We start from the raw sequence: 14,672 nt of genomic DNA, 5'->3' as shown, positions 1-14,672 counted from the left end.
ACTGGGTTTGCTTTTGCTTAAGATAGACAGATAGCAGCGGGAGCTAGAGAATAAGATGGCTATCTAGAATGCCAGAAGAACAATGCAGCAGCCATGGCCCAGGGAGCCAGGAATATGAACCAATGAAGCCAGTTTTAAGTTCCTTTTTCCCTGGCTCACATGCTGGGGAAGGAGGTTCTGAGCCAGGCTGCCTGAGCAACATTGCAGTAGACAAAGGAGAGGAAGGAACTGGATACCAGAGACAATACTGGGAAAGATGCACCATGATGGAGTGAATCTGAGAAGGGAAAAAAGATCTAACCAAAATAAAATACGAGTAGTAAGTTAAATTGTAATCTGTTAAATAGATAGTTGATTGACAGTTTGTCACAGGTAAATACAGTAGATAGCTGTTTATTGCTTTGAATTACAGAGGGAGTGGCTTGGAGGGGAAAAGGAAACAAGTATTTTTCACTCTTGCTATTAGTTTTAGTCTTTAGGCTAGAAAGCATTGGGTAAGTTTTTCAAGCTATGTTAATAAATGTTTATATTGTGTTTTTTAGAGAAAAGCACATTTTAGACACCAGATAAATAGCTACCTGTATAACATCTTTCTAAATAGTGTTTTGTAATGGCTAACCATCATGTCATGATACCTTCAATATTTTACGCTTTAGTTTGATACACTTCTTTAAAATTTACTACTAGACTGATTACATGCTGATGTCACTATCATTTGACACCAGTTAAAGTTGTCATCTTTGTACCAGGTTGTTGGTTGTTTCACCCATCGTGGCATATGTGCATTTACAAAAGGATGTTTGAGAGTGAAAACAAAACTTTGACAAGGGAAGGTGTTGCTCAATTTCTGGAGATTTATGAAACAAAACGTCTTCCAAATTCACCAGGATTTTCAGAGGTAAGAGCATTCCCCTAACCAACCTCCCTCCCAACTAGTTTCCAGGATAAATAGATATTTTAACCTGAAACATTTCCTAAATTGATTACTTAAATCATGAGTTGTTGGTAGACAAATTCTATAAAACCATATCAAATTTAGCTATGTCAATAGTAATGACATTATTTAGAAGTGATCTCAGGGCTAAGATTACAGTGGTCAAAGAAAGAGTGCCTATTGCAGTGTTCCTTGTCATTTAGCCACAAATCCTTATTTCAGGGACCAGTGCAGTCTAACCTTAATTAGTTGAATCCCAGTTAACTGGGACTCTTTTTATACGAAGGTTGGCTAAGATCTCTTTCTCCCTGAGGGTTGCTGATGTTCCAGTTCTGTAGAGCTCCTCAGCTTTTTCAGAACTGGAGCTGTTGAGCACCTCAGTTCAGCAGAACCATCTGGCCACAAAGGAGTTTACTGAGGAGGTTTTGAAGTCCATGCTCAGCGTTTCACTACTCTAAGGACAGACTTTGAAGCCTGATGGTTATCCCCCCCTTATTGTGGGAAGGTTCCGATATCCCTATAGACTGTTGAATAATCATTTTTTTACTGTATCTTTTATAATAAATTATGAAAAAAGTCTGTCTTACTATATAATAAAGAAATATTATAGGTGTTAAAACTACACTCTGTTTTACTGTTGTAATAGCATATTGCATTTGCATAGATTTAGTAGTTAGCTTACATCTCGCAGGGTATAAATGATCTATTCTGTACTCTGTCCAGCCCCACTTCCAAGAAGTAGCTTGCAGGTAGCTCAAAAGCCAAAATTTCTGTTTTATACAATTAAGGTCAATCTCTCATTAAAGTGACACCAACTTGATTTATAGTCAGCTTAAAAAAAAGGTTAAAAATAGCTACAATTACAATATATCCCTGAGTACTCCTGTCAGTGTTATGGTTCTAATTTTTTTTTCTTATTTTGTAAAAAATAATTTTCTTCCCTTTTGTTTTATGAAAAACAGACCCAAATGGAAAATAGATTGTAGGGGATTGTAGTAGAGGAACTCACTATACACCAAGTGCTGTGAAATGTACAAAGCGAAAAATGTTTTTTTTTTTCTTTTTCAGTTATAGTACTCTTAAAGGTTACTTATGAATAGTGTCTTACCAAATTCATGGTCCATTTTGGCCAATTTCACTGTCATAGGATTTAAAAAATAATAAATGTCATGGTTTCAGATATTTAAATCTGAAATGTCACGGTATTGTAACCATGGGGGTCCCAACCCAAAAGGGGGTTGGGGGTGTGTGTGTGTGTGTCGCAAGGCTATGGTAGGGGTGTTGTGGTATTGCCACCCTTACTTCTGTGCTGCTGCCTTAAGAGCTGGGCAGACAGAGGGCAGCTGCTGGCCAGGCGTCCCGCTCTAAAGGCAGCATCACCGCCAGCAGCAGCGCAGAAGTAAAGGACTGCTGCTGGTGGCAGTGCTGCCTGCAGAGCTGGGCTCTCAGCCAGCAACCGCTGCTCTCCAGCCGCCCAACTCTGTGAAATCTGGTCTCCCCTACAATAGCCAGATTTCACGGGGGAGATCAGATTTCACAGCCCATGATGCATTTTTCATGGCCGTGAATTTGGTAGGGCCCTACTTATGAACAGTAGTGGGGAACAGGTGGTTTTTTTTTTTGTTTTTTTTTAAAGTTGACTGTTTTTACTTAACATTTTTACTAGTGATCAGTGAAGACTCATTCTCTTCCTCCTTTCAACTTCCATGTGCAACTAATATTAATGCCTTTCTTGTTCCTCGAATCAGGTTACATCCTCTCCTCAGTAGCCCAACTTCTATACCAAATAGGCAAACCACCGCTCTTTTAGTGTTGTTGTTCTAGCAAAAATGACTGACTGTACAAAGCTCATTGCTTAATCCCCTGCTGCTGTAGGTTAGTAATGATAAGTCTCTCTCATTAGTAGGAACCCTTCCTCTATCTTGTTTATCACAAGTAAAATAAATCTAGTTAGTGCGTGTATAAAATTTAATGATTGGTTTTAATGTAAATTTAATTTTTCTCTCTCCAGTTTATTATTGGACCATTAATGGATGCACTTTCAGAAAGTTCTCTCTATGGCAGGTAAACCATTGATTATTTAGTTTAGTAATTATTGAGCAATGGACCGTTACATTTGATGGGAGATATCAGTTGATATCACTTTAAACATGTCAGTCAAGCATTTGACATAATTTTGTAGACTTTTGTAGACTTTCAAAGGGCCTTTGACAAAAAGGTGCTAAAGAAACTTACTTTGTCATGGGTGAGAGGCAAAAAATTGTCATGGATCAAAAACTGGCTAAGAGACAGGAACAAAGCGTATGAATAAATGGTCAGTTTTCATCCTATGCAGAAGTTTAATAGTGGGATGCCTCAAGGTTCTTTATTAAGTCTGATATTGTTTACTGTATTTATTAATGGTCTGGAAAGGGGGATGAGCAAGCAGTCAGGTAGCAACATTTACAGAAGACAGAAAGTTATTTAGCTTAATCAAATCTAGAGAAGGCCCGGAGGAAATGCAGAAGGAATGGACCCATCTAGATGAATGGGCAACATGTCAAGTGAAATTCAGTGTTCATAAATGCAAAGTGATACACACTCAAGGGGAAAAAAATAATTAACGATACATCTCATAGGGTTCTAAACGAACTGTATCAACTCAAGAAAAAAAAGTTGGCGTGACTGTGGACAGCTCAGTGAAGACTTTGGCTTGGTGTGTAGCTGTGGTCTAAAAAGTAAACAGTGTTAGAATGCATAAGGAACAAATGGGGAATAATATGAAAAACCATAATAATACCATTATATAAATAACTGGTACATCCTCATTGGGAATAAGGGTGGTCAGAACTACACACTATCTCAGAAAGGATACAGCAGAAGTAGAGGTTTCAGAGAGGGCATTGAAAAATTCTAATGTGAAGAGAGAGTGAAAAAATTGGGGTTGTTTATTTTAGAAAGGAGAAATATAAGCATGGACATGATAAAAGTAGTGAAGATAGGGAGCTTCTGTTCTCTGTGTCTCATAGCACAATGAAGTCAAAAGGTGGCAAATTCAAAACTGATAAAATTTCTATGTAACTAGATTTTGGAATGTTTTGTTACAGGATATCTTGGAGGGTAAGAATCTATTGTGACCTCTTTTGTTCAATGTGTATATGAGGCTGCTAGAATGGATGGTGAGGAGAAATGGGTTGTAGTGCACTCGGTATGCAGATGATATCCAGCTCTAGGTTTCTATCACATCCTACCCAGCCAGAACAGCGGAATTAATTATCCAATGCCCTAGATGAACCTGGAGTTTGGATAAGTATTAGTTGACTGTTCAAACTCAAACCAGAATAGACATAGGATGTCTACACTAGAAACGTTACAGTGGCACAGCTTCCGTTGGCCTACCTGTGTCTACACTGGGACTTAATTACAGCTTAATTACATAGTACAGGGTATGAAATTTTTCACAGCCCTAAGCAATGTAGTTAAGCCACCCTAACTCCGTAGTGCAGACTAGCTCTGAGATAGCGTTTGTGGGTTGGGGAGAGCAGCTGGAAGAGTTGGTAGAACTTACATCTGTGCCCCTCATAAAGAGCATGCAGCCACCATTTGTTAAAAAAAAAAAAAAAAAAAAAAAAAAAGTTTAGTTTGGGGGTAGCATTGGATCCTGGGCTGCTCCTGGATGCCCAGGTTGGGGCTGAGGCCAAGAGTGTTTTTCTGCACCTGGCAAGAAGAGTGTGACCGTTTCTCTCTTCTGTGGCCCTTGCCACAAAAATCTATGCCTTTGTCACTTCAAGATTAGATTGCTGTAATGTGTCATACATGGGGCTGTATTGGGAATATTCAGAAGATGAAGGTAGTGCAAAATGCTGTAGCCTGCTTATTAAGTGGAGTTGCATGTTGGGAGCACGTTATCTCCATAATCTCCGCTGACTTTCAGTATGTTTCTGGGTAGAATTCAAAGTGTTGTTTTTAACCCATAAAGTCTAAATGGTTTGGAACCTGATTACCCGAGAGCTTGCCTCTCTTCTTACGATATTCTGCCACAGCTGAGATCAACAGAGGCATTCTATCTGGATCTCCCTCAATATAAATAAGAGGGAACTGCTGGCAGTGCTTTCTATGTGAAAGATCCTCAGTTTTGGAACTTGCTTCCCCCTCCCCCCTTGGTCTGCCAGAGGTAGGATTTGTTTGCCTTCTGAGCACTCTGCAAAACCCATCTTGTTCCCCTCTTTGTCAAGGCTGTTCAGGGTGGGGGTTGAGCTGGAAATATTTATGGGCAGTCCTTTGTCTGTATTTTTCTTAGCGAGACGAGATGGATGAGGTAATATCTTTTATGGTCTCTCTCACCAACAGAAGTTGGTCCAATAAAAGATATTACTTCACCCACCTTGTCTCTCTAATATCCTGGAATCAACATGGCTGCAACAACAGTGTATATTTTTCTTGTAATTTTTAACATGTGGGATAAGCACTCGGAGCACTGGATGAGTGGATATAGGCGTATTTTAAAAAGGTAGAGAAATAGACAGAGATTGGACATTTATATGGATACCAAGAATATCCAGAATTATAAATAGCTAATGCTGATAAATTTTGAAAAGGATATAAAATTTCATGTTTCAGGTCTTAAGATGATTAAGATGAAACCTTCATTGCGATTACATTATCCCACATCTAGTACTGCAGGGTTTCTTGCATCTTTCTGGGAATCATCCGATGCTGTCAGAGATAGGAGACTGCACTAGATGGACCACAGTTATGATTCAGCATTGCAATTGCTGTATTTCAGTTTCAATATTTACATTTTCAATGCCCTTTAAAAGTATCAAAAGCACTTAAAAAAAAACCCCAAACAATTCTTCATATTGAAACACTTTACTTTGATTGGCTGTTTGCATTCTAATGAGTTAGACAATTAGGTAATGTTTTTGATTAATTTGTTTTATAAGGGGGTTTGACGTCCCTCCTTATAAAGTGCATATTGTTAATTTTATGTTTTTAACCAAACAGGTCACCAGGCCAGTTGATAGGAGCTTGTCCTCCTTTAGGGATGAAGTTACAGAAGTTTTTGTCTACTTACCTCACACTTCTTCCAGAAGAAGAAAGAAGTATGTTTTAATTAATTTTTTCTTTCGAAAGATAAGGGAAGTAAGGGTCATGGATCCATTTCCAGTATCTAATGTACATGTTTACCAGTGTGTTCTCTCCCTGCTAGTGTACTGCACGAGTCATAGACTGAATCTCCTTAGTCTGTCTATCTCTGGTTTTTAAAATGTTTTCATACAAAAATTTCTTCTTCTTTGAGTATGTGTCAGTGTGGATTCCACTGTAGGTACACGTGTGCCCAGTGCACATGAGACCTCAAATTTTTGAGCAGGTGTATCTGTTGGAACTGTGCATGTGCCCTGTGCTTCCTTGTATTCCCATGTGAGGGCATCAAAGGAAGAACAGTTGCAATGTCTCTTCAGCTCTCTTTTATTATCTGTGCCAGCAAGACAGAGCCGGAAGAGTGTCTAACTTGCTAGTTTGTAGCTCAGAGTAACTTCTTCAGAACCATTTCTTATCTCCTGTTTTCAACTGCCATGATCTGAGCTGACCCGCCTGGACCAAATTTTGCTGGTCAGACCCTATATGTCCCTTCTCTGTACATCTCTCCCCCCCCCCCCCCCCCAACAGGGTTCATCAACATCGGGGCCGGCTCCAGGCACCAGCCCAGCAAGCAGGTGCTTGGGGCGGCCAATGGAGAGGGGCGGCACGTCTGGCTCTTCGGCGGCGGGTCCCTTGGTCCCTCTCAGAGCAAAGGGCCCGCCGCCGAATTGCCGCCGAAGACTGAAGCGGCGGGTAGAGCTGATCGCGATCGCCTTTTTTTTTTTTTTTTTTTTTGCGCTGCTTGGGGCAGCAAAAACCCTGGAGCCGGCCCTGATCAACATGTTGTTGCACTTGAAACCTGCAGGCTTCAAGCCCTGTCCATCCTGCAATGGACTATTCCCTCTGAATATAGTAGGTTTCTCTGTTCTCTGGGCGAATTGCACATTCTAAACAGATGATCAATATGGGTGTGCAAGTCGCACAAGACAAGGCTGAAATTCCACCTTTTGGAACAGTTCATAAATGAAACAAGTTCCAAAATCCTACTAATGAACAAACCAGTGTTATCAAGTGACCCATTGAGCAGTCAGCATCGCTTAAGACTGGGGCAAAAAAGACAGTGCCAAGGAAAGACGCCGACCTCAACAAGAATGTCAAAACAGGCACCAACAACTCCCATATTGAAGTCAGGCACCGAAAGGATCTGGGGGTAATAGTGGAACATAAATCGAATGTTCATCTACAATGTAATGCTGTTGCATAAAAGGCAAATGTCACTTTCTGATGTATTAAAAGGAGTGTCATGTAAGAGATGGGAGGTAATTGTTCTGCTGTAATGGCACTGGTGAGGACTCAGCTAGATTAAAGATGTGGACAAATTGGAGAGAGTCCAGAGAAGAGCAACAAAAATAAGAGGTTAAGAAAACATGACCTATGAGGAAAGGTTGAAAGAATTGGGCATGTTTACTCTTTAGAAGAGAAGTCTGTGGGAGGATGTAATGATCTTCAAATATATAAAAGTTTGTTATAAAGAGGATGGTGATCAATAGTTTTCCAAGTCCATTGAGGGTAGGACAAGAAGTAATTGGCTTAGTCTGTAGCAAGGGAGATTTAGGTTAGATAATAGGAATTTTTTTTTAACTATAAGGGTAGTTGTGGAATCCTAATCACTGGAAATTTTTAGGAACTGGTTAGAAAAACATCTGTCATTGATGATCTAGGTATACTTAGGGTACATCTACACTAAAAACTTAAGTCAACCTATACTAGATCGACTTACAGCAACTGGAGTAATTACTGTGGTGGTTCATGTCCACACTACCCTCCTTTGATCAGTGGTGTGCGTCCTCACCAGGAGCGCTTCCACTGACCTAAGAGGGGCAGTGTAGGGAGCTGAGAGCCCAGTCTCTCAGCTCTGCTCGCAGCTCCCTGCCAGGAGCCTGGCTGCTTCATGGGCTCTCAGCTCCCTGTTCCACACCAGCTCTTCCCGCCCCCTCCTCCCCCCGACTCTCAGTTCTCTGCTGGGAGCCCAGCTGCCTCCTGGGCTCCCGGCTGGCTGCTACCCCCGCTGGGAGATTCCACTCTCTCCAGTCGATGGCAAACAATGTAAAGTCAAACCCAACAATGATTATACATATGTGTCTGGGGCTCTGAGGCTATATGTTAGTGTGTATGTATGCTGCTTGTCAGACTTCACCTGCAGCCCATGCAGCTACGTTAAGGTCCATGTATGCCCTGTCCAGATACCACAGGTACCAAAGGGTCACAGTAGCACCCCCAGCCCTGCTAGATACTATTTGAGGACTGAATCATAGAATATCAGGGTTGGATGGGACCTCAGGAGGTCATCTAGCCCAACCCCCTGCTCAAAGCAGGACCAGTCCCCAACTAAATCATCCCAGCCAGGGCTTTGTCAAGCCTGACCTTAAAAACCTCTAAGGAAGGAGATTCCACCACCTCCCTAGGTAACCCATTTCAGTGCTTCACCACCCTCCTAGTGAAAAACTTTTTCCTAATATCCAACCTAAACCTCCCCCACTGCAACTTGAGACCATTACTCCTTATTCTGTCATCTGCTACCACTGAGAACAGTCTAGATCCATCCTCTTTGGAACCCTCTTTAGGTAGTTGAAAGCAGCTATCAAATCCCCCCTCATTCTTCTCTTCTGCAGACTAAATAATCCCAGTTCCCTCAGCCTCTCCTCATAAGTCATGTGCTCCAGCCCTCTAATCATTTTTGTTGCCCTCCGCTGGACTCTTTCCAATTTTTTCACATCCTTCTTGTAGTGTGGGGCCCAAAACTGGGCACAGTACTCCAGATGAGGCCTCACCAATGCCGAATAGAGGGGAATGGACCCAGTGTGTGTATAAAAAAGGGGTCATTCCCTGTCCCCTCCCAACTACGACTGTTATCACAGATGCTTCAGGGACAGGTTGGGGTGCCTACCTGAACCAACTACAGCATATCAAGGAACATGCCACCAGAGCATAGCCTGCAGCTATTGCCTGCCTCAGAAACCTTCCAATCCCTTAAAACTGCAAGGGAGTAATGTGGAGTAACCCACTGACTTCCATGAAATATTATACCTTTGACTTGTCAAACAGGGCAGGCACCAAATTTGGAAGAGCAGTAGTACTTCTTTGAGTGACTGCACATGTCCATTCCACTGTAGGTGAGTGCATGCCCAATGCATGGTTGCTGGAGATTTTTTTCCCCTCAGCAGTACCTATTAAGGTGGCTTGAGCATCCAGTGCTGCTGTGTGCAGGTATAAAGGATGAAGGTGCCCCTGGCCCCTCTCAGTTCCTTATTACCAACCATGATGGTTGTTGCAGTAGTAAGGCTGCAATCGTTCCAAATTCTTCTCTCACTCTTTGTAAAATATACCCAGTTTTGCTTAGCGTAGTTTCATAGAGTTTAGGGAATCTGTAGTTAAGATAATTAGCTAGTTATAAGTTTCAGATTTAGGTCTTAGACTGCTGGGTTCAGCTTTCGGTACTGGGAGCAGTACTGGAACTGTACCTCAATCTCCGGGATTAAATCATGTTGTTCATTCAGCAAACCAATGCCGGTGAGCGACCTGCACCCCAGCTGCCTTAATCACTTGGGGGAGTCCCATGTTAGTGACAAATGTCACATTTGCAAAGGTTATAAGCCTTGCTCAAAAAAGGACAGAGCGGCCAAGCTTAAGTGTATGCTTGTGGAGGTGGCACTCATCCTCTCTTGGAGCCGTCAGTTTGGAATGGGCACAGGGCATGTCAATATTGGTCCACAGTGCTCCTCCTGTATTGTCTGAGTCCAGAGCTTGATCACTGTCATTGGTGCCATGGAAGAGGCACAAGACCTCCAGAGATTCAGTACCTCTGTAAGCAAGACACCAGAAGTAATTCTTCCGTTCTACTCCACGCTGATTAGGCCTCAAATGGAGTATTGTGTGCAGTTCTGGGCACCACATTTCAGGAAAGATGCGGACAAATTGGAGAAAGTCCAGAGAAGAGCAACAAACATTATTAAAGGTCTAGAAAACATGACCTATGAGGGAAGATTGAGAAAATTGGGTTTGTTTAAACTGGAGAAGAGAAGACTGAGGGGGGACATAATAGTTTTCAAGTACATAAAAGGTTGTTACAAGGAGGAGGGTGAAAAATTGTTCTCCTTAACCTCTGAGGATAGGGCAAGAAGCAATGGGCTTAAATTGCAGCAAGGGCGGTTTAGGTTGGACATTAGGAAAAACTCCCTAACTGTCAGGGTGGTTAAGCCATGGAATAAATTGCCTAGGGAGGTTGTGGAATCTCCATCATTGGAGATTTTTAAGATCAGGTTAGACAAACATCTATCAGGGATTGTCTAGATCAGTGGTTCTCAAATTTTTCTTTTTGCGGATCACTTGAAAATTGCTGACGGTCTTGGCAGACCACTTAATGATCTTTCCAAATGTTGTTTGTACTGTTAGCTAGCTATTGTAAAGCGCTTTGGATAAAAGCGCGCTCTCGCTCTCTCTAAACTTAATCATTAACCTTTTTTTGTTCTACAAATAAAAGCACACAACTCATATTTTAATATCCGTAGTCTTACCTTTCTAATGCGATGGATGTGCCCTCTCCCCCCCGCCGTGGCAGCTCCCAAGCTGGGGCTGGGAAGGAGGGGGGGTCTCTCCCCCGCCAAAGCAGCCACAGAGCTGAGGCTGGGAAGGAGGGCCCTCTTTCCCCAGCAGCCGCAGCCCTGGAGCTGGGGAAAGTCGCCTCTTTCTCTGGCCGCCACAGCCCTGCATGTCCCAAATTTCCCCCCCACCCCCTCTTCTGACCCCACTGCCCCCTCCCACCTACCGAGTATTCCCCCTCAAGGCCACCACTTCACCTTACATGTGCGTTTTCTCCAGGGTCCAGGCACCTAATTAGGTGGGTGGCCCTTCATTCTCTTGTGTCTGACTGCGCACCTTAGAGGGAACTATCCGCAGACCACCTGAATGGAGCTTGCGGACCACAGTTTGAGAACCTCTGGTCTAGATAATACTTAGTCCTGCCATGAAAGCAGGGAACTGGACTAGATGACCTCTTGAGGTCCCTTCCAGTTCTGTGATTTATAAAAATATTCCGCACCCAGCAATTCCCATTGAGAACAATAGAGAAATAACTTTCCCCTCCCTCTCAGTGATGGAATTTTGGTTCCAAGTGTCTGATCTGCGTACACATCATATGGTTATTTCTCAGCTATGCAGCATATGATTCTGGATTACAGTCTTAGGGTACGTCTACACTTACCTCGGGGTCCGGCGGCAGGCAATCGATGTTCTGGGATCAATTTATCGCGTCTTGTCTAGACGCGATAAATCGATCCCGGATCGATCCCGGAAGTGCTCGCCGTCGACGCCGGTACTCCAGCTCGGCGAGAGGAGTACGCGGCATCGACGGGGGAGCCTGCCTGCAGCGTCTGGACCCGCGGTAAATTCGGACTAAGGTACTTCGAATTCAGCTACGTTATTAACGTAGCTGAATTTGCGTACCTTAGTCCGAAGTGGGGGGTTAGTGTGGACCAGGCCTAAGTGGTCAATCATAATGCAGGGATTTGTATAGTTGCTGTAGAGTTATTTTTCAGTGACAGTATTTCAAACATACAATTCTCTCTGTGATAATCCTTTTGCTCTGTGTGGTTTTGGGTTCAGAATTTTCAAGCTGTTTTCCAGCAATGCAGACAGCGCTTCAGCCTCTTGCTTCCTTTAGCAGGAACCAAAAACGTCAGAAGTTTACAAGAAAGAGAAGGACGAAATAAATCAAAAGCAAACAAAAGAAAAAATACCTTAGAAGTATTAAGCTTAAGAACCCACTGATTAACTTTCCTCCTCTTGAGCTCTGTTCCAGCCCTGCATTTTTATGATTTTATGATTCATGCTCAGTCTTTCTATTGAAGTAATTGGCAAATACTTTCAGTGACTTCAAGATAATTTTCACTGATTTCAGTGGGATGGGCCCCAATCTTGCTCTTGGATCACACAGATCACATTTCAAAATCAGAACCTAGGATTGAGCCATTTCTCTTACTCCAAGTCCCTTCCTACAGTCCATTGGGTCTCGTCTCCACAATAAGCATTGTATATTAGAGTTTTTAGTTTCTCTTGTTTGCTTGCACATGGTAAATCTTCTTTCCCAATTCAGTTTTGAAACAGTGTTACAAATGTATGGCAGATATTTTCAGGAGAAGGAGGAGGCTTGCTGACCTGTTGGGAGGAAAAAGGAGGTAGGGAAAGGAGATAAGAGGGAGGAAAGAAGGGAAATGAGGAAGAAAAAGGGGGGAGGTAGGAGGAAGGGCCAAAATGTAGTATTTTTATAAAGCAATTTATCTTTCAGCAGTTAAGCGGTCCATTTTGTTTTCTCTAGTTTTTATTCTTTCATTTAAAAAAATTAAATATTGAATTTCCTGTAGCACAGTAACATAGTTAAAAGAGAAGTAATGGACAGTCAGTAAGCTTTTCTAGGAAGTTGTATTTCAGTAACTGTAAATGGAAAAGTATTTTATTTAAAATAAAGTATCTTACACTTGTGCTTCTGCAGTTCACAGTTTTCCTGAAAAGCTACTGTCCTTTCTGTGGAAGTGCTTGTAGCACTGCATAATCAATTAAAATATACAACTGAAAACCATTATAAAATAGATAATTTAAAACCAAATTAAATATTAAAATTGAAACCAAATAGTAGTAGACAATCCTTGCTATTTAAGAGCTTGATTTTGGCTTTCTTGCTCAAGCAATGTAGAACTGACCCTGAATCTTCATCATGAAAGCACCCACTCGTTCCCTCTCTCTGCACCTACATCATTTAAATGGTTTCAAAAGAACAAGAAATGGATTCTGGCTATACAAAACGGAATTTTTAATTGAAAATGTTACTTTATCAGTTAAGATATTCTTTCAAAATACAGTAGTTTCAATATTGTAGTATTTCAGCTGACCTACAAAATATTTTTTTTTCTGGTTGCTCTTATTTAAAGGTAGTTTCCTGTTAAAGTTTATTCAGAAGATGACAAGTAGGCACTGGTGTGCTGTTCCCATTTTGTTTCTGTCTATGGCACTGGCATGCATCCCATCATGTAAAGCATTGGGTACAGAAGGACTTCATGCTCTAAGGTAACACACTTCAGCGGTTTTATGTCCCTTACTTATGCACAGGTTCTGGGAGACTAATAAAACAATTCTGGGGAATGCACAGCAGAGTCTGAGGGCAGGTCTTCACTACGGGGGGGGTCGATTTAAGATACGCAAATTCAGCTACGCGAATAGCGTAGCTGAATTCGACGTATCGCAGCCGACTTACCCTGCTGTAAGGACGGCGGCAAAATCGACCTCCGCGGCTTCCCGTCAACGACGCTTACTCCCACTTCCGCTGGTGGAGTAAGAGCGTCGATTGGGGATCGATTGTCGCGTCCCGACGAGACGCGATAATTCGATCCCCGAGAGGTCGATTTCTACCCGCCGATTCAGGCGGGTAGTGTAGACCTAGCCTAACTTTTTGGGAAAATTTAAATAATCAAATGTAGTAGAAAGACTGAAAGCCTAAACTTGTAAAGAAACTTTTTTCTCTATCCTTCCCCACTCTCTTCAACTATGGTCCAATAGAAAAGCTTTCACTTTTCACAAAGTGATCACTCTATATCTGACCTATCAGTCCTTATCTGCAAAGGAAACCTGTACAACACTTTCAAAAGATGAGCCTGGGAGCTTAAATTCATAGCTGTGCTAGACACTAAAAATCATGGACTGAATAGAAACACTGGATTTATACCTTATTACAACAATCTGAACCCACTGACAACCTCTCCCAGCTGCTGCTCCCTCCACTCTTCCTTTCCTCCCTGTGTCTGGAGAGGTGTTTAATGGGGCACTTCACCTTGAATGGTCCCTTGAAATATGTGTTAACTGCTTATGCCACACAGTCAGTTCAAATCTTGTATTTAGCAGTGACACTTTGAGTTAGGCCATGTCTACACTTACAAGCTTACAGTGGCACAGCTGTACCAACACATACGATTGCTCAAGTAGCTGCATTACACTGATGGGAGAGAGCTCTCCCGTCGACATAATAAAACCAGCTCAACCAATGGCGGTAGCTATGTTGACGGGAGAGTGTGTTGACTGGTGTTTATGCTGGCAAAACTATGTCGCTTGAGGTGGGTGTTTTTCCCCCCACACCCCTGAGCAACAAAAGTTTTGCGGACAGTGCTAGTGTTGACATGCCTTAATTTCCCAGACCTGAAGAAGAGCTCTGTGAAAGCTCTAAAGCTTCTCTCTTACCAACAGAAGTTGGTACAATAAAAGATATTACCTCATCCACCTGGTCTCTCTAATATCCTGGGAGCAACATGGGTATGACTACACGGCATACGTACTAATACAAATTTTCGTGTTCTTCAGAGACTTTGACTCAGTAAAGAGACATCTTTGTTAAGCAAGCACTTTTGCATATTCCTAGTATCTAAGAATAGAAGTACAGTAGTAAATTAAGCAGCATTAAACAGATGTAGTCAATAGCATTCTGATTAAAGAACACATTTAAAGTGAATGTGAGGGACAAATTGTGAACCTTGTGGCAAATTTTTCTCCCATGTTGGTCTTGGTTGGTTCCCTAATGGATATGCCAAGCTCTAGTGGCAGAAAGTCTGCCTTGAGAGGTATTGGCAGCAAG

At 42.2% G+C, this 14,672-nt stretch overlaps 1 protein-coding gene across 1 annotated transcript in view; it reads left to right on the top strand.

Moving 5' to 3' along the window:
• TARBP1 (TAR (HIV-1) RNA binding protein 1) overlaps positions 1-14,672 on the top strand; it is a 102,117-nt gene that overhangs the window by 12,387 nt on the left and 75,058 nt on the right. The window contains exons 4-7 of the mRNA XM_065401541.1: positions 750-898; positions 2,946-2,998; positions 5,921-6,018; positions 12,982-13,117. Of these exons, the coding sequence (XP_065257613.1) occupies positions 750-898; positions 2,946-2,998; positions 5,921-6,018; positions 12,982-13,117 (436 nt within the window). The remainder of the gene's footprint in view (positions 1-749; positions 899-2,945; positions 2,999-5,920; positions 6,019-12,981; positions 13,118-14,672) is intronic.

The sequence above is a fragment of the Emys orbicularis genome, chromosome 3, assembly GCF_028017835.1.
Source record: "Emys orbicularis isolate rEmyOrb1 chromosome 3, rEmyOrb1.hap1, whole genome shotgun sequence".
Taxonomy (NCBI): Eukaryota; Metazoa; Chordata; order Testudines; family Emydidae; genus Emys; species Emys orbicularis.
The sequence above is the reverse complement of the archived record's forward strand: the minus strand, read 5'-3'. Positions and strand labels throughout refer to the sequence as shown.